The sequence below is a fragment of the Scatophagus argus genome, chromosome 20 (genome assembly GCF_020382885.2).
Source record: "Scatophagus argus isolate fScaArg1 chromosome 20, fScaArg1.pri, whole genome shotgun sequence".
Taxonomy (NCBI): domain Eukaryota; kingdom Metazoa; phylum Chordata; class Actinopteri; family Scatophagidae; genus Scatophagus; species Scatophagus argus.
The window spans coordinates 17,744,052-17,763,322 of NC_058512.1; the positions used below are offsets into that span (position 1 = coordinate 17,744,052).

General features: G+C 42.5%; 2 protein-coding genes across 5 annotated transcripts; one reads left to right on the top strand and one right to left on the bottom strand.

Annotated features, from left to right (window-relative positions):
* The first annotated feature begins 356 nt into the window (after positions 1-356).
* taf1c (TATA-box binding protein associated factor, RNA polymerase I subunit C) lies at positions 357-11,528 on the top strand. 3 transcript variants are annotated; one of them, XM_046375728.1, is made up of 15 exons: positions 357-840; positions 1,614-1,725; positions 2,635-2,684; positions 2,858-2,953; positions 3,368-3,435; positions 3,554-3,804; positions 4,282-4,413; positions 4,526-4,643; positions 4,758-4,829; positions 4,923-5,058; positions 5,310-5,438; positions 5,818-6,010; positions 6,105-6,242; positions 6,353-7,749; positions 8,603-11,528. In XM_046375728.1, exons 1-15 carry the CDS (start codon positions 724-726, stop codon positions 8,861-8,863), a joined length of 3,270 nt encoding a protein of 1,089 aa, XP_046231684.1. In that variant the 5' UTR covers positions 357-723; the 3' UTR covers positions 8,864-11,528. The 3 variants fall into 3 exon arrangements, with proteins under 3 accessions (XP_046231684.1, XP_046231685.1, XP_046231686.1); XM_046375729.1 differs by having other exon boundaries at positions 808-840; positions 1,614-1,694; XM_046375730.1 differs by lacking the exons at positions 357-840; positions 1,614-1,725; positions 2,635-2,684; positions 2,858-2,953; positions 3,368-3,435 and having other exon boundaries at positions 3,647-3,833; positions 4,274-4,413.
* ccng2 (cyclin G2) lies at positions 10,508-18,730 on the bottom strand. Of its 2 annotated transcripts, none has more exons than XM_046375734.1 (8): positions 18,541-18,698; positions 17,015-17,168; positions 16,694-16,831; positions 16,163-16,413; positions 15,453-15,531; positions 15,169-15,267; positions 13,748-13,947; positions 10,508-12,132 (listed from the first exon to the last, which is right to left on the bottom strand). In XM_046375734.1, exons 2-8 carry the CDS (start codon positions 17,117-17,119, stop codon positions 12,000-12,002), a joined length of 1,005 nt encoding a protein of 334 aa, XP_046231690.1. In that variant the 5' UTR covers positions 17,120-17,168; positions 18,541-18,698; the 3' UTR covers positions 10,508-11,999. The 2 variants fall into 2 exon arrangements, 1 of the variants encoding a protein (XP_046231690.1); XR_006841898.1 differs by lacking the exon at positions 10,508-12,132 and adding an exon at positions 13,162-13,622 and having other exon boundaries at positions 13,665-13,947; positions 18,541-18,730.
* Positions 18,731-19,271: the final 541 nt, after the last annotated feature.

The following is a 19,271-nucleotide window of genomic DNA, read 5'->3' on the forward strand; positions in this document are numbered from 1 at the left end:
ACTGTTTTACGCAAATTGCTCGAAAATAGAGACGATAGCAGTGTCAATTACTATAGACCGGCATCCATGAACACTAGCTAGGCAATCTATAGCCTACAGTAACATGGAAAAGCAGGGGAAAAGTGAGACAAATAATGACCTTATCTGTGTTCCAAATTAACCGGGATACACATTTAGCCTTCAAAATAAAAGCCCAAATAAGTACGCTTTGAAAGTCATTTCATTTGTTGTATTGTTTGTCTTTTTTGGTTTATTGTAGCTAAACAGAATACATTCGAGAACTTGCCGAAATTTGATCTATACTGCAACACGTTTTCTTATACGCTGCCTACACGTGTAGCTGTTTGGCCAGGTTTCTCCACATTTCCTCCCCATGTAGGGGGGTAGGTGCTCAGAGCGGCCGGAAGTGTTTGCTGTGCTGCCTGGCAGAGTTTGTAGTTTTTTTGGTTGCACGTGTTCGACGGCGCACTAAGGATTTTGCACAAGTTGACCACCGTTTTGAGTCTTTTTTGGACGTCACTGCTAGCTTTGAAGCGTACACCGTGTAGTCGGAATCTCTGAACCCGTGTCATGGTTATTACAAGAAAAGAAATGAGTTTATTTGTGCTAGCTAACAACCTGGGCGGGGGAGCTAACGTTAGCTGAGCCGGAGAACAACATGTCCAGACTTGTTCCCAGACACTCCGGGAATTGCTATTAGCAATTCGTTGACAAGCAAATGAAATGGATTATCAGTTTCCACAGCAGCTTTTTCCCTGTTTTTACAACAGCGGACCGCCGAGCTCGGTCCTGAAACACTGTACTGGAACCTGGGGCTGCTACGACCGTGTCAGACCTCAGGTGAGTCACCTGTCAACTCCACTCTACGGACTAAAGTTAATGAATGAATAACGTTAAAATGTCTTCATGTAACAGCTAAAATATCTATGTATATATCTCTCTACCCACCCATGTATGTGTTCTGTTACCGAGCCATGGTAGCTGTGAAAACTCAAACCTAAGATCAATTACGTTGTAAAAACAAAACAAAACAAAAAACAGCTGAAATCGGGCTAAAATTGATCATTTAGCGTTAAAATAATGCAATGATTGATGTAGTTACCAACATCTAACACTTGTAGGTGTTTTTATTAAGCCCTCTCCACTGTTATTAACAGTGATTATGATGTCCTAACAGTTTTTAGTAAACCATTTAAAATTAGGATGAAATAAGAATAGTCTACGATTATCTTTGAGCCGGAACACACCTGTTGCTAACAAAAAAAACAAAACAAGGAAGAACAAATTGCTCGTATCTATACTCCAAATCAGTAAAACTAAGTCTATTGGTAGAAGACAAATTGTGTCTTTGGTTGATGAGATCAGCCAAACCCATTTATGTCTGCAACAGAACAAATCAGTTAAGTTAAAATTTGAACATGATCCAGCAGAAAGTTGTTATATCTCATTTAGATTTAGTTGAAAACACACCAACACGATCTGTTTTTAGCTTTTCCATTGTGAGGATTTATTGTTTTCTGCTTTGAATGTGGTTTGCACTGGATCAGCAGTTTGAACACGTTATCTGTTCTCCATCTGTGCTGTTAGACTCTTACTGTTGTGTTTGGTTTCAGGGCAGCTCTGGTCTTCACTCCAGCTGGACTTTTACATCCAGACATGAGGCCAGAGGGGAGACGTGGCGTCACACTGAGCCGGTACCAGTTCCTCTCTTGTCCCCTAAGAACTGTGAGTCCCTGACAGCTGATTAAACTTCACTGGAGGTCATTCAGAGCTTGGAGAGTAGTACCTGTTCACCCTGCAGTTCACATCTGGAGCTTCTTAATACCTTTTTATTCTTCTTATTACTAGGGCTGCTCAATTATGACAAAATTCATAATCGCAAAAATTTTGGTCAATATTGACATAAAAGCAATTTTACAGAATTGAACTTGGAAACATCGTGCATTTATTAAACACTTGTCTTTTTAACACAGGATTTCTATGAGCTTTTCAATATAACGTAACTGAAAAACAAGTTTAAAAAGTGTGATATATGCAGCGGCATCACAGGCTTTATTGTGTGCTTTTATTCTGTTCTGACTGCGTGATGTGTTTGTAACTCGGTAGTGAACGTGCCTGGCGGTCAGTAATACCCTGTTACACACACACAATCAGCACTGTAGAGAGCCCATACATACGTACATACAAGCACTGCAAGCCATCAACATTCTTAGGAAAATGTGTAGCAAGATAGATATTATATATTGTGACATAGCTTAAATATTTTGAGATTATTCATAAGATATTTTGTCCGGCTTTAACATATATTACATAAATTCGTCACATGTAACAGGTCACAGAAGTAAGTGAATGTTGTCTCAGCAATTTTGTCTAGGCTGTTGATTGTATTTGTCTATTGAAGATATTTCAAAGTATACATTAGATAACGTATTTCTGTAGGTGCAGTTAGCTATGCCATATGTGGTTAATGACACTGCCTATCAAAAAAAGATCTAAACCAACACAGTAATGAATGGCATTTCACCAACTAGGTGCACTTACACGTTTAAAGCAATGGCACAGGTGGACCCGCTCAGGCCAGGGAAGATCGCACTGCAATCAGGGCCTTTACATCTGCTAAACATGTTTTTACAGGCATTCTTTGGCCTTCGACGCCTCCCAATCCGATGGACTTCACAGAACACGTGAGTGCAGCAGTTTGATGCGTAAAGACCTCGCGTTTAAGACGTGTGTAGATATGCAGCTGTTTTAACTCTTCAATGCATGGGTTTGATTTTTGTTGTAGATTTTTGTTATGTATAAATATATCTTGGAGTACTCTGTTATGTTTCATATTTGTACTGTACGTTGTATTTAGATGCAGAACTTCTTCATGGATTACTGCCATGACGCCTTTGGGTGCATGGGTGAAATTCTGGGTGAAAACTTCCGGTTCAGAGAAGGAGTGAAAAATGTGAGTCTCACACGACTTTTCTATAAGAATATTTTTTTTTGTTCATTCGCTTATTTGTTTGTTTGAATTCTTTTAGCAATTGTACCAATTTTGAGTCATCAGTTTAAGTTCTGGTGGCTTCATGATCTTAAAGACTGAAATGTGAAAAGATGAAAATGGTGTTAATTGTTGGACCTGTGTGTAGTGTGTCTTAGTGTGTAATGTGTAGCTGTCTTCATCTGTTGTTGTTTGTTTTTTTGTTTTTTTGTTTTTTTTAAGTGGTCACCAATCAGTTCTTGATTGTGTGAACAGTGAACATTTCGATGAAGGAAGAAAACAGAGAGCTTGTGGGGTTCATCCACTCTGAACTGGAGGAAGAGTTTGCTGGGCTTCATCAGAATGTGTCTTTGTGTTTTGTTTTTTGTTATTTTGCAGAGACATCGGAGGGATTCAGCCAGTATGTGGAAAGTGGAAAACTTCCTCGACTTGCTGAATTTTAAAATGTGAGTGGACCTGACCGATTGTTGTGAAAGCGAGCGTGTGTGTGAAACTCAAAATTTGTCTGTGTTCCTGATTGTCTGATCTGTGTTTTTATCCCTTGTATGTCTATCTTCTTTCCAGATGTCACCAGACATATTTCTCCAAAACGGCGGACGCCTACAGCGCTCTGTTGTCGGACGTGGTGCACGCCATCCCTCCTGAGCTGCTGGGTTCCCTGCTGTATGAGGAGCTGACGGAGCAGAGGAGGCGTCTGCTGTTCTCTGAACAAGCCACGGGGGGCGCTCTGGCCTTCGTTCCCTTTTCACAGAGTGGCAGCAGTTCTCAGTCTGGCTGCCTCATCTACCCTGGAAATGAGGGACTGGACTGCCTCAGTATCCTGTACACAAAGATTTAATACCCAGTAGGTTGTTTAACAAACATTTCTTTAATCCTTCAACAGTATTTTGAGCTAACGATGCAAAATGTTAGTGCTGAAATATTTATACACATGACTGATTTATTAGTTGATTGACAGGAAGTAAGTCAGCCAGGGTATCAGACATCATTACACAATTTTCTTTTCTTGAAATGGACCAAAATGATAAAAAGGTATACTTTGGGCAGTTTTTTTAAATACATTTTTTGAATGTACATTATATCATTTTTAGTAGCATTTCAAGTAGTTTGTTTTCCTCCCAGTAGATTTTTTTTGATTAGTCAATTCATTGAGAATGTAAATGTGTGTTGTGAAGTGGTTCAGGGATGTTGTGGAGTTGTGATACAAAACAATAGAAAGCGAGACAGAAGTGAAGAGGTGTGTTCTCTGCTTTGTGTTTCTGCTGGCTCTGGTTCTTAATGCAGTACCTCAGACTTCCACAGAGTGGAGTTGCAGCACCACAGAGGAAGTTCCTCCTGTGTGGACGCCAGCAGCAGTGACCCGTTCAGCTTCCAACTGAAAGGCCCCATCAGACAGATCAGTTCTGCCTCCCTCTTCAACAATTGTAAGAATAAGAATATGTTCAGAAATGTCAGCAGGAATGTGATGTGGTTTTTATGGTTTTCTCCAGGCTGTGCAGACATTTCAACGTGCACGTGATTGTTTGTTGCTTGCAGGTTGTGTGGCTGTGCGGTCCGATCACCTGTGTGGAGTTTGGAGGCTCAGTGACAGAAACGAACCTCGTTTGCTGCAAGTCATCAACGCCAAGGAGGCTGTGACCTGCATCAACACCAGGTGAGTGAAGGTCCAGGAGAACCATCCATCACCCTCGAGTAAAGTTCCTGAGTTCTGGACTTCCATCTGAGGACAAAGTGTTAAAGTATTATTTTCTCTGCTGTGTGTTGTCAGTCCTCATGTTTTAGGTGAAGTTCTGGTGGCGAGTGAGAGCGGAGCAGCTAAGCTGTGGACTGTTGGCAGAGGGTGAGGCTGTTTGGTTTTTAGCTCACTGATTCCTCTGTTATCTGTTTAAAGTCTGATCAAAAGCGAAACTAAACTGATGCTCTGCCTCATCAGGATACAGACTGTTCGGACGGAAGACCATAACCTGTACTTCAATGCCAAGTCGTCATGGCGATGGTGCGAGTTCTCTGCCCACCCGAGGGTGATGCTGTATGCAGACAGGACGGGGGTGGAGCTCACAGACATAAGGGTGAGGAAATTTTTTGTTTTTTATACATATTTAAAAGTTCAACTTCACTGTGACGTCATAAAGCAAAAGAAGACAAGTTTGATCAATCATAGGGCCGGATTCACTCTCCTGCCGTCATTCAGATAGCAGGTGGTGGATGATCATCATTGACAAAAGTGTGATATCCCCCCCCCAAACGTTGTCTAGAATAAGTTCCTTAAAATTTCAGGAGCAGTACTAATTACGCTGCCCCTCCTGCTCTGTCCCTCCAGGTGAATCCAGCCCTCAGCCACACTCTGTTTCGTATCAGTAGCACCTCGGAGTGTCGCAGTGGGGAGAGACTCATCCTGTCCCGTTACCTGGGAGACGTCCACGCCTTCCACCACCTCATCACCACTCAGGTACATTAGTATTAACACACGGTTACAAGCAGACGCATGCGCACATCGTCTGTGTTGTCCACAGTTTGTTCAAATCTGACTGAAGATTCTGAAAATATTTCAGTAAAGTCCTTAAGTCTTTTGGAACGTTTTCCCTGAGTTACAAAGTAGAAGTAGGCAGAAACTGTAGTGTCTCCTTAATTCATGCTCACAACCTGCAGCTCCAACTTGAAAATAAAACGAGGAGCAGAAGATATAAAATGTTGACTGAATGTGTATCTGATGCGAATTCATGTCTTTATTTTCTCAAGCAGTCCCTTAATTGTTCTCCACATAGTGAAGCTCGCGGTTGTTAGCAAACAAGTTGAATGCTCTCTGACTCTCTCTTGCTCTCTGTCAGCACTCTGCCTACATCGTGGACGAGCGCTTCCCCAGTGTGCCCATGCTCAAGTGGGATCACATGATGCAGTCCCCGCCCATGTTTTGTCACGTTCTTCCTGGCTCTGCCTCGCCCGGTTCAGGCGAGGTGAGGACCACAAAGATCCTGTTGGGTGCCCAAAGTTCTCAGGAAATCACTCTGCTGCAGTACTCAGGTCAGTTGATGGGAGCAGATCAGAAATGTCATGAGCATTCAGGTTCCTTACTAACCATCTGTATAAAACTGTGTGTATTTGTGTGTGGGTTCAGGAGGCAGAGCGGAGGCCTGCTTCAGCAGAGGTCCTCCTCAGTCTATGCTCAGACCCAGAGACAGTCTGAAACACCTTCCTGTCCAGATCCCCCACCGCCTGGACACAGCAAACAACCGACTGTCCTCACCTGCCACAGGTAAGCTAAGAGGACAGGGCTCATGTGCACTGTCTAGTTTTAGACCTCCAGAGTAACTGTGAATGTGTCAGTAGATGACGTACCTGAACTTTTTTTGCTTTTGTTCTCAGGTCTGACTTGTATCCAGAAGAATGGAGGAGGAGAAGCAGGTGGCGAGGACTGTATCTGTGTCCTGCAGCTGACGGAGTCAGGGGATATTTTCTACCAGATCCTCGAGCATGAGCAGCGGGACGCCTGTCAGCCTCCGGCAGCAGAGGATGACCATCTTCCTCGACAAGCAGCCAAAAACTTGGCACAACCAAATCAAAAAGAAGCTGCAACGTCAGGAAGGTTTCAGACAGAATCTCAGTTGGTTGTATCAGACACTTCGAGCGACGAGGACATAATTGAGCCAACTCAGTGGCCGACTGCGCAGAGGCTTGTGGCTGAAACTCCAGAGAAGGAACAACGAGCACAAAGCAAGTACTCTGAGTCTTCTTCTGAGGATTCAGAGTCAGGAGGAAAAGGTCGAGTCCTGAAACGGCTGAGGCTGCAGGTTGTCGTTAACGATTTCGAGATGGGTGAAGCGAGTGGACTGGACGCAGGCGTAAAAGATGGAAATGGGATTAAAAATAGTGCTGAGGAACCCAACGGCATGGGGGAAAAGGTCAGCGGCTCTGGTAGCTTGAGTCACATGACACAACTAAAACTCAGCAACTGCACTCTAGTCACTTGGAAACACTGGCTTCAGAAACTGATAAAAAAGAGTCGTGCAAACAAGCCCCGCTCACACTGCCTTCAGCACTTCACAGTCCCAGCTGAAAGCCTTCTGCGTGTCTCTGAGGCCGAAGCAACGGACTCAGCAGAAAAGGAGCGTGTGCAGAGCCTGAGACGTGATCTGAGGCGATGCATGTCCGAGCGCTCGCTGTTCACTCACAGCGCTGTCTCTGCCTCCCTCGCAGCTCCAGACGTGGTACCTTTGCCAAACCCGGTGGACACGGACGTCTGGACTGATCCACTCAGCCAACGCTTGACCCTCTCCTGGCAGGGGGAGGAAGAGTGGCGGGCGTGGTGGGAAGACGAGCTGGGGCTGAACAGGGGGAAGAAGGTAGAGGCTCTAAAGAGGAAGAGGAGGAGGGAGAAGGATGCAAAGAGAGCCAGCGGCCGACGCCTGGAGCTGTCCGGGAGCTTCACGTCATCTGTCAGCTACCAGTCAGAGCTGGGTGATCTCTCTGATTCGACAGGCTGGTCCTCTGCTGCGAGTCAGAGTGCTTGGTCAGACACTGAAGGTATGGTGTCCCAGTTGGAGGGCTTTGGGGAGTGTGAGACACCAAGAGTTGCAACACCGTCCACGGCGCAAACGGATAATCGGATAATGACCACCACACCTCAAAGCATTGAAGATAAACGAGGTGACCAGCAGACTCCCAGCATCTCCCACACACCAAAACCTGTCTCCACGCCAAGCAGCCAGAGGAGGAGCAGACGTCCAGCTGAGGACTACCTCAGCTCTCTGTGTTCACCACAGGTAAGACATTCAGTGTATTTGTGTACATCCAATAACATATCTGTCCAGCCAACACACAAGAACTTATGATGATGATAAAAGATGTTGGTAACAACCTGTCGGCTCGTCTGCAGTTTTGTGGATCTGGGACGGGGATGTCACCATTCTTAATCCCGCCTCCAAAACTCTGATTGGCTGAACATTTCTTTAGCTGGGGAAATTGCTCTCATTGAGATCCATTTACATCACCAGAGAAAAATTAACAACTGAGACATTGGCAGTGGTTTCAGAGGTTTAGGACCAGGCCAGGTAACAGGCTGCTGCTGTAAAAGAGAAAACTAAAACACTGAATTGGTGACTAAATTGATGAATTGGTCGGCTACAAACTCGTCTTTCACACGATTGGCATCTTCATAGCATCTTCATATTCAAATGGTGCACTTGCTTACATGCTTTCTGTCACTCACGGTTGTTTCCACTGGTTGGACAAACAGTCAACCAATCAGACAAACTGACTGCAGCTCTGCTGGTTTAAAACCAAACTTAAAATGACATCAGCAGGATTGATAAGTTACTTGGTACTTAATTGCTGGAATAAGTCAACATCAGCCAAGTCATCATACAAGGAATTTGAGTCCAAATTTGTCATTGTTGTCAGTGTACTCACACAGGAGTGGACTTGGCACCTGAGAATAAAGACTACAAAGATGAACAAATAAAATGAGGACAGACAGGATTGTTGTGTACACAAGTGGAAAAAATAATAGAGGTGTGTGTGTATGCAAATGCAAATGCTTCTCTTATCAGTTAGCCTGAAACATGTTAAACCAGCATTATGGGCCTTTTTTAAGCCCCGTGTGTGTTTTGTTTCTAGGACGAGCCCTTGCAGGAAGATAGTTGCTTCCTGGAAGAGGGGAGCACCGTACACCCCTCGCCGCCACCTCGGGCCTCCGCCTTCTCTCCACTTCGCAGCTCCCACTCAGTCCCTGTGGGCACATTCAGGGTGGATCTGTCCCAGAGCTCCATCATGTCACGTTTCTCCCAGTCTTTGTCGCAGTCCCAGAGTTCACAGGGTCGCCTAGGGGGGTCGCAGGCATCTCAACCCAAGAAGAAGAAGTCTCGAATGGGATTTTGATTCACTGGCCTGTTTGCCCGTCACAGGGGATGTTTGGCATAGCTGTTGTGTTCGTAACAACTTGAGAAAATAAAAACAAAGAGGTTGGACCAAACCTCATATTAAAAAGAACATTTTTCTGATTGTTGGTGCCTCAGGAGCCAAAACGGATCTGTGATGGTGTTACTCACTGGAATTGTACTTGCAAACAATGGACATGTCAACTGGATGTTATGGAAGAGGATAACAGAAAAGGATCCATCACAGTGTCAGAGGTACGTGAAGAAAACGGACTGCAGACTGGTTTGGTAGGACTGAATGGATTTTATTATCTTTGTTTTGTATTTGTGTCTTTTTTTAAATTTTGATAGTATTCTGTGTGTGTGTGTTTGTGTATGTGCGTGAGAGCAATGTGATGTTAGGAATCTTGACATGTCACATGATCTGAGCAGTCGGTCACTGGTGACTGAGGCGATGATTCTCTCAGTTTCTGTTTTACTGGTTTGGTTTTCTTAACAGGGTAGAGATGGCATAGATAGACCGGAAAGACAAGTTCCTGGCAGTATAAAAATATGTTTTCTCTTGTCTTTGCTGTGATTGGCCGGTTGAGATGTTAGAGATGTTAGAGCCACTTGTCAATTTTCATACCAGTCCAGTATTGAAACCAAATCTGATTGGCTCGAGTGTAGTAAGTGTTTACATTTCAGAGCATCGAAACAAGATGTAAAATCTTTGTAGGAATTGCTACATCCTGGTATTTCCCGAGTTGTCAATATCAGCATTGATCAGGTATGTGGTGATAATTATGAGCCTGTAGACATAACTGAGGATACCTTTGAGGTCACATTTCAGATCGACGAGCAGTTAATTGGGGATAAAAGTCCCCGGTTGGAAAACAGGAAATTTTTTGATCAGTGGTTAAAGACAGAAATCGATAGTCTATGCCATTTCCTGTGAAAAGTGTGTTTCTGTTTCTTTTTTTACAGAACGTCTGGCTGTTGCTTTCCATTTCTGTTCTGTTGCTCTCAGTTGTTTTCACTGATCGATTACGGTACAACTCTCTCGCCGTGATAAATTATTTTTATGATACATTTCTAGACCTGCCTTTTTAAACAACCAAAGTGATTTTGTAAATAAAATGTAGATTTCAAAAAAGACTTTGGTCTCACTGGAAAATATGAAAAAAAAACCAAAACATTTTTACGTGGAAAAGTAAAGAACAAAGTTGTGATATAGTTGCAAATGGTGAGAGCTGTCAGCTTTTACATACCATGAGGGCTGTGGATGATGGGGGTGCCATATTCACTAACATCCACATGGAAATAAGGTGCTCCTACGTCTGGGAGAAGTTGGAGGTAAAAATTAAGTTTTTCTAAAACTGCAACATAATTCTCATACAGTAAGAATTTTCTTTATTACCGATTTATTGTGGAAATTTCAGACTTTTCCCTCATAACAATGACCCTAGGTACTTCCAGTCACATTAAAGAAAAGCCTCCTGTGAGAGAGCAACAGTACCCTCAAAATAAATCATTTATGTTCAAATCACGTTATGTACTTCATCACCCGGTTCATCCAGTTTAGTTTCAGTTTGATGTACAGTGTGAATCCAATCAGCTGGTTGTTGTTTGAGGGATGGTGCAAGAAAAAAGACAGACAAAGGAATAAAAAATAAGATTTTTATAAGATTTTTTTTTTCAGTACAGGTGACAAAAAGAGAATAAATAACTTAATATCTACAAAGAACTATTAACAGATTTTTTTTGTACAACATTTACAGTTTTACATGTTTTTGTATTAACATTTTTGACATTTTTAGACTTTTTTTTTTGACACTCCGTCAGCAATATTTTGTTCAAACAACATCCTCTCAAAAGTTTCAAAACACAAGACTTGTTTTTGTTTTTAAGCTACATCCTAAAATTGGCAACTTTGAATTTAAATCAGGGCCCTACATACACACATCCACAAACACACTTAGTAAAATGTTGTTTTCTGAACACCCTGCGGTGTCAGCAGGGTTTGAATCTGAAGGAAAAGTCAGGCCGCGTTGGAGCTGATTCAGATCTCTGCCCTGTTGCCGTTAAGCAAGGCACTTCGCCGACTGAACGTGAGCTCTGAACACTCAGTGAACAACTGATATTTACCTTCGGACACAAATTCAAACTTCCAGTGTGCCCATTTAACACTTGAAATGAGATAAAAAGAAAACTGTGCAAATGTAAGAACAGAAGGTGAGAGCAGCTGTTATCAAGAAACAACAAATGCAGGTTGAATTGAAACGGATTCATGGAAACTGTGACACCCAATGTGAACTGCACTAATACAACACTGGATCCAAACGGGTCCACACAGAGCACGAGGCCCAGGACAAGTCTCAGGACCCAGTGAACTCGTGAAGACCTCTACTTCATGTTTTAGCCCTTATCTGGAAACAGAACCAGGGCTTGGGTTCAACACAATTCTGTTGCAACCTTTCATAATTAAAGTTCTGATTCCAAGATAACAGGTGGCCATCTTGTCATCAGTGCGCTTTTCTTTGACTATATTAACACTGTAAACATGGGCACCAAAAACAGCATTATTTGTTATCTTAAGATACATTAGCTCAGAGTCTTGGATCACTCAGACAGTAAGCCTGCAGCCGCTCTCAGCTTCTGTACATCAAGAAATCTCCTCCTTACCCTCAATAACAACCGTCTTAAATTAATAACAGTCAAAAAAAACAAAAAACAAAACCCAAAACATTATATTAAATAGACACCACAAGTTTTAGCACGTTTTCTCTGCAAAACACAAACCGTTTCTGGTCTGAGCTGACATCCTAACGACTAATTCTTTTTTTTTTTAATCTGACTGCAGTGTCTGCTAGCTCAGCACCATGAGGACCAGATTCAGCACAGTCCACTGATTTTTTTTTTTTAAATATGTATAACATTGCGTCAATATTCTTAAAATCTTGCATCCTGGAATGTGACATCTCAACATGCACCAACAAATCTACAAACTAAAATCTACCAGGTCTACCAAGAAGGGTCCGGACTGCTCAGCTGCCAGTTGTTGTGCGATTCTCCACCAGCATCGGAGCTTATTGAACAATAAATTAAAGAGGTTAGAGGGGCGGGTGGAGGCGGCGAGGCACGTTGTGGCAGAGTCGTCAGACGTGGAGGTGCTGGCGGTGTTTTTGGCGGCGGAGGTGCAGAGGGAAGTAGGGCCCTTCAGCATCGCTGCCCAGGGAGCTGCTGAGAGATTCTTCACCCGAACTCATCGCGTCCTCACACGAATCCTCGCTGTTGAGACACAAAGAGGGATATGCTGTCACTTTTCTCTTTGCATTCATTCATTTAATACCTGCCGACATGATGAAAAACAAGCACGGGAAAACTCTTGGACTCCCTGGCATCAGGGTCATCATCCCGGCGTTAAACTGCTTTGTCATAGTTGGTATTCACATCAACACTGAAAAGTGCTAACCATAAGTCCACTAATACATTAGTCTACAAACAGACAACAGACAACAGTTTGGCTGCTTAAATCATTTCAGTCATTCATCAAGCCAAAAGGGTCTTTAAAAAAAGCCAACATGAACACAACTGTGAATAAGAAATATGGAGTAATCAACCATGAAAATAATCATCAGGGTTTTTTCAGTTCCTGAGTTTGTTGACATGTAAGTCACATTGGGCGTTACCATGACTGAGCAAGAAAAAAATGGCAACAGGAGTGAAACAAAGCTCCATTTCTGCTGCAATCTATCATCAGCTGATCTCACATTCTGAAATTGTGACTCAGCTGACTGTCGGCGTGTTAACGTCTGCTGATGCTGAAACGTAACATCGTGAGAACAGAGTTCTGAACCAAAGGTGCGCCGCAGAGCTGCTTGGTGTTTCCTTCCTTCTTTTTCTTTTCAAACACTGACTTAGAAATAGTCCATGTTACACAAAGGTGAGGCACCAGCTTCATGTGACGTCATGGAAACGTCTGTGTCAGCGGGACGTGACCAGTGTCTCGCACACACCCCGTCATGCAGTGGAAGGAGATATGAGAGGCCCTGACAAGCTGAGGCAGCCAGCAGGGCTGGACTATGTGTGCATGTGTGTGTGTGTGTGTGTGTGTGTGTGTATAATATGCTGTTACAACACAACAGAAACTCATGTGTTGCTGCACAGCTGGTTGCCTCAGAGGTGTGTTACTGCACACAGTACACTGTAAAAAATGTCTGCCTCAAAACGCAAAAGCACACACACTTTAATCTGCAAGGAGCTCTTACTACAGCTGATCCAAACTGACATTCAAGATACTTTTTTTTTTTTTTTTTAACAGTGCGTCAGTGTGGTGTGGCTATACAAACTAAAACTCTTGGTATGTGTGTGGTGACACACAGGGTGTGACTGGTTCCTTTTCATTTTAAATACCCGTTTATTATATTCCAGTAGATTACACATGCTGTGAGCTGTCACATGATGTCATATGATGTCTGCCTGACACAGCCGTCAAAACCAAAACCAACACAATCCATTGTTCAGTTGAACACTTCATTGTCTAAATGTTGAACTTTGGTCTAAAGCGCAGCACTGTTTGGAGCACCAAGTATCAAAAATGAACATTAGCTGTGAATCTCTGGTCAATTTTTTTTCCCCCATCAGATATCCCCTAAGTGAATATACGATTTTGTTATTTTTGTTCCTTACTTTAACAGGGCTGCTGGTCTGGTCAGAGTTCTTAGTTTGGTAGCATTTTTAATTCAACAACCCAATATTGAGTTTGCCGGATTAATACTTCATCTGTTTTGTACATTTGTACAAAATCTTAAGTTAAGGATGCCACTCCTTATTTCACTTGTTCAGGTCTGTTTTGGGATGTGACAGTGTTCTTATCTTGCTCAGGTGTGTTTGCGGGTCTCACCTCTCGCTTTCATCCCAGCAACCCTCGGGGATGGTGGGCAGCTCGGGGACGCTGCGGTAGCTGTGCAGGTTCTGGGCTGTCCGCCGTGACACGATCCACTGCAGCTTCTTGTGGTCGGGTTTGCTGCATTCGGGGGAGGCGTAGTCCGACAGACACAGAGCCACGCGCTCGCTCCACAGCAGAAGCTCGCCATCTGCAATCTGAAACCAAACCAGACAGCAGTTCAGTTTAGCTGTTTGGCTCGCTGCCCTGTTCACTGACTGTCTGACATCAGGGTATTTAAAATAACTCAAATTACTTAACACGCAACAGTACGTCGCCTTTAAAAGAATTCCTGTAAACAGGTTTCTTTTTCCAGGTCAGGAGGCTAAGAGAAACCAGGTTAAACACCTTCTAAAGGTTTGCACTGAAACCTGATCAGCAGAACATGCAACACCTCAACCTTAAAGTAAGGGGGAGGGTTGGAAAGACAACTGTGTAAGACACTTAAAATATCCCATATAATCTAAAATAATCCAAATCTAAAACTCAAATTAGGGTTAAACCACTATATTCTTTTTTGGATTTAAGATAAAAAGTCAATAGTGGGACATTATTTGAAAAATTTCTTAGTTTGTGTCAATATAGATTAGGTAAAACAGAAATGATCCTTTTCATCATTTTGGAGGTCATGTACATATATGCCAATAACATAATTATAGTGACAGGCCTGCCAAGGGACATGTGAACTGAAGACTTCCTGAGAGAAAACATTTACCTTCAGGTAACAACGTAAAGGAGGGTGGAAAAGCCTGAAAATATTACAGTTTACATGCAAACACTTGGCAGTTGTTAGACAATCCACCACGCCTGCAGGCGTTTAGATTTTCATTTCATTTTCTTTCTTTTTTTTTTTTTTTATTTTTGGTGTGTGTTAAATCAAGCCATCACAACACAAGACACCGCATTACATAACCAGAGTCAACAAAAAAATGTTTGGACCAGAGTGGACTAAGAATAAACAGCCCAAGCCCAGTCCTGCTGCTATTCACAATCTAATATGACATGATTCTGCTTTGTGTTCACTTCCCAGAAAGGAGCCAGAAACTGGGATCTCAAGCCTGCAGGCTGTACAGCAATTTAATTATTTGTCATGTTAATGTTTGTGGAGTTGCTGTCTCCACAAGTCCCTGAAGGTCTCTTGTTTGCATCTGATCCTGGATCCAGGGAATGGTCCAGGGAACTTGTATTAAAACCATCCGAGTCATGTTAAAATTAAACTTTTAGACTCATTTTCCTCCAAAAAGAATCTGCTGTTGAGTGTTGTTGCCTCTGTTGTGCGAAAGCAACCCCCCCCTCCCCCCTTTTCCATGATATTGGCTTTTCACTGGTGTTATTCTCCCTTCCTGGATGACTTATATCATGAAGTCATGTGTGTTTACCTTCAAGTGTCTCTGGATGTGATAGGCTATCTCCAACAAGTCCTCCGACTGCATGGCTTCGATCTCCTGCTTCAGGAGAGACAAGGCAAGGACGGACGGCTGGAGGGACACAGAGAAACAGAAAGTGAAGGACTGATGGCAAGAAAAAGATAACAAATGTTTAACGTGGCCTGAGTCCCAGTGTTGTAGTGAAACTAACAGCAACACAACAAAAGCACTTTCTGCAGATGTCATTAGACTGCTGAGATCCAGCCTGACCTTTGACCCCCCCAGTGAATTCCTACCTTCGCTTTAGAGAAGGAGATTCGGCACAGGCAGGCTTTGAGCTGAGCTTCCAGCTTCTCCAGGCTCAGAGTCTCCTTCCTGTTCACACACACGAGAGTACGACAATAAGCCCAATGCAACAATTTTTTTTAGAAAGCTAAAACTGGAAACATAAAACCAAGCCTGAAGCAACCTGTTCATGTTGGGGTTTTGAACCAAAGCAGGGCATGTCAAAAACAGCACACTGTGCCAGGGCTCACTAAGTGTGAGGTATTGGGACCAGAGACCGCTAACAACAAATCTTATCAGTGCACTTTGACCAGACATTGCAGTTAGTCGGCAGTTGACTGCTGCCCTACTTCAAGTGGAGCTGCTGGGACAAACGAGCAGTGGTGTGAAGATTCAGTCGATCAAATAACAGGCAGATCTTTGTGTTGACACACCTATCTAAGCCATTTTAGATTGACACTCGGAGATGTGAAATAAATCCTGAATGCCTCAACAAGTGCTTCAGACTTGCTATATTAAAAAAAGAACTTTGCAACTGATGAGAAGGAAAAAAACAAAGTTGAGATTCTACAAGGAAATTTGAAAATGTCAAGATTAGATTTCTTTCAAAACCTGACTAAAGCAAACAAATCTAAAAGCTAATTATATGGAGAAAAACCAGCAGAAACAAACATAAGGTCATATGAAGTTGCTGATAATTTCTTGTACATAATGGGCTCACCTGTCTGTCGAGTGTGAAAGTGCAATCTGATGGTACAGGTGCAGAAAGGTTAAGGCAGTGACTGCTTTGGACTTGAAGTTGAGCTTCTCTGCAACAATCTTCTCCATTCGTCCGAGGTCAGACACGGTGAACCTGCACTGTCCGATGCGGATAAGCTCGTCTGTGGGCGTCAGGTTGCACTCCTCCTCCGTCACTTTGGCCGCCATATGGAGACAGCTGAGGCTGACACAGGACAGGTGCTTCGGCTGGATCTGAGGTGGACGACATGTGAGTAAGACACGGTATGACGTATTAAAACCCACTTCAGGCTGTTGTCCACAGGATCAATGACAAAATTGTTTTGCTTGGTGCACAAATTTGTTATTCAGGGAAGAACTGAGAAAAGATTGAAATTCTGTTTTTATAAATCCTGCACTTTTTAGAAAACGCAAACAACCAAAATGTGCCACCAGACCCTGATTAAAAGTAGTAGTAGTAGTAGTAGTAGTAGTAGAAGTATGTCTGGTCTTATTAGGTGTGAAAATTTCATACCCTTATCATGGCCAGGAATCTGTCCAGCAGGTTAACAGCCAGGACAAAGGTCTGCGTGCTGTAACCAAAGAAGCTGGTCAGACTCCACAGGTCCTCCACTTTGGCATCTCTGCACTTGGCTGAGATCCGACTGTCATCCTGCAAAACAAAGACGTGCAGTTAAGTAACCTTTATCAGTCACAACATTGATGATTAATCTTGGCAGAAAAGTACTGAAGAGGCCTGATAGGCATACTAGAACAGCAACTGTGACTTCAATATAGGTAGTGTTGAGAAGGATTAATGAGCCATTGTTCAATCTTTACTGTCAAATGCTCTCACCTGCATTGTGGATTCAATGAGGCTCAGGCCCGTCTCCTTAGGGAGATAATGAACCTCCTGCTCATAATTCACCCTCAGCTCCTTCATCAGCTTGAAGGCATCCATGTCTCTGGCACTGAAGCAAGTGATCTTGTGTTTTCACCACAGTATTTTCACTGCAAAATAGTAAAGTGCAGAGATTCAGTTAAAACAAAAGCAAAGGTTAAAGCCAGTCCAAAAAACAGATACAACCCACAAAAACCGGATTCTGTATCAACCGTTAAAGTACATTTTTGTCGTGTCTTATATGACACGTCTTTGGTTTGGTCTGTAATACAGTGCTGAGCATCAATTTTCTAACCCTTATGCCAGTGTATTTCATCAATAAGAAGAATTGTGGCTTTTCTATCTATTATGTAATTGCAATTGGAGAGCCTCAGTAATAAGACATAACTGAAAACCATAAATACAAACAGCATACTCGTTTGGTTTCACTGTATTTTGAAACAAAATATCTTACACCTGAGCAACTGTTTTCGTTTCGTTGTTTAGCCATGTTTGGGGGAAAATGCCTCTTTTTTGTTAGTGGTAGCTTTGATGCATTATTACTGTACTGTACTGTACATCACAGACCTACATTTGCTCTGAGCCCTAACAGGGGTCACAGCTCAGAGCCCAGCCCACTTCCCTCAGCTGGGCTTCGGTGTCAGATTTCCTCTGGTAGACGCCTTCTCTGTCCTCTTGACCGAAAAACAACTGCTTTTTCCAAGGTTCTCTCTGTTAATAAACAACCTAAAATACACTAAAAGATGACCCACACGGATGAAAATCCTCTGTTTTGCGTTTTAGTTGATATTAACTGAGAAAGCTAACGTTAAGCGCTGCTAGCTAACCTTTTAAATCCTCTTTGGAAGGAGAGGGGGAGGGGCTGTTATTTTTCAGTCCTAAAACGTAAAAGACCTATCAAATTATACTGTACAAAACGGTTATCGATGCAAAGGCTCGTGTTTTGTAAACTATAGCGCACTATAAATGTATGAAAATGTGCTTGTGGTTGTTTCTCCTAATGAATATAACCGGGGTTCTTAAAAAAAAGCAAGCTCAAAGCTCAGGAGACGGAACCAGGAGATACCAATAACAACAGATAACAAGAAAAAAACACATTTCGCTGTAAAACGGAAATCGTACGTCTAAACTTTAACTCATTTTAAAGGACAGGAAAAAAGAAGCACTGTTATTTCCTCAGAGAAAATGAAACTCAATACCATTTAATAGCATTTCAAACGTTCCTGTTTAAGTTCTGTCGAAACGGTACGACGGAAAATTAGAGAAGAAAAAGAATCACGGTAATTCTTTTCGACAATCACTAGCTTTTGTTAATAAAGATTAGAACCAAATTAATGTCCCATTGTTGACCGTTCACTTTTATCAGGTTTTTTTTCCTTCTCTCTTCTTTCGAGTTAAGTGTAAGGCCAATCTAGTCAAGCAAATACGCTTAAACTCTGCAATAAAGGAATCGTTTTAATAAATTTCTAAATTGACTCTACCTGTTAATGCCGGTTAAATCCACATATCTGTTCCTCTTCTATTGTACAATCCTTCTCGTCTTCTCTCCTCTTTCACCTTTCTCCTTTTGCTCTTTTGTTGATGTTCATAACGCTCACGCCCACATGGGTACGTCATGACAGCAACCAATCAAAGGCTTGAGATCAAGCACGAGAGAAAAATAGAAATCCCCCCCTCTCGGGCTTAACCGCACAAATTAAAGCCTGCACGTCGTGTTTTTGTATCTTCTGACTTAATTTCCAACATTATCGACAAGAAGTTTGTCCTTGCGGTCATTAATAATGGTCCCATCCACAGCTAAACGCCACTGGAATCGAACTACATCTTATCTATTATATGTGACGATCCCCCTCTAATTGATGTTTCCATTAGCCAATCAGCGAGCCGCAGTTTGGTATGTTCAAATAGTCCGCCCAAATTAGGATGCTTTGATTGGCTCACCGTTGTAAAGAGCCCTGACGCAATCTTAGCATTACGTAGTGTTTTTTGACTATGTTTGATTAATTGTCTTCAACAAACAGTTTGATGACACCAATAATATCTATAGATGTTTAAAGTCGTTCTTAGTCATGTGAGCTTGCTGCAGTGCTACAACAATGGGAAATAGTAGGTGAAGTCAAATAAATAATAAATGTAAAAGAAAATGACAATGTAAAACAATCCGCATTGTCGTTATAAGACAATTCATCTCAGTATAATGGACAAACGCTGT

What these genes read in the sequence shown, in the direction of transcription:
- taf1c (XM_046375728.1), top strand. Translation starts at nt 724, where the DNA reads ATGGATTATCAGTTTCCACAGCAGCTTTTTCCCTGTTTTTACAACAGC. An exon ending in CGATGGACTTCACAGAACAC is followed by an intron (nt 2,685 to 2,857) that starts GTGAGTGCAGCA and finishes CGTTGTATTTAG; the next exon opens with ATGCAGAACTTCTTCATGGA. An exon ending in TCAGAGAAGGAGTGAAAAAT is followed by an intron (nt 2,954 to 3,367) that starts GTGAGTCTCACA and finishes GTTATTTTGCAG; the next exon opens with AGACATCGGAGGGATTCAGC.
- ccng2 (XM_046375734.1), bottom strand. Translation starts at nt 17,119, where the DNA reads ATGGATGCCTTCAAGCTGATGAAGGAGCTGAGGGTGAATTATGAGCAG. An exon ending in TCTCCTTCTCTAAAGCGAAG is followed by an intron (nt 15,268 to 15,452) that starts GTAGGAATTCAC and finishes GTGTCCCTCCAG; the next exon opens with CCGTCCGTCCTTGCCTTGTC. An exon ending in TGCTGGGATGAAAGCGAGAG is followed by an intron (nt 12,133 to 13,747) that starts GTGAGACCCGCA and finishes GTGTCTCAACAG; the next exon opens with CGAGGATTCGTGTGAGGACG.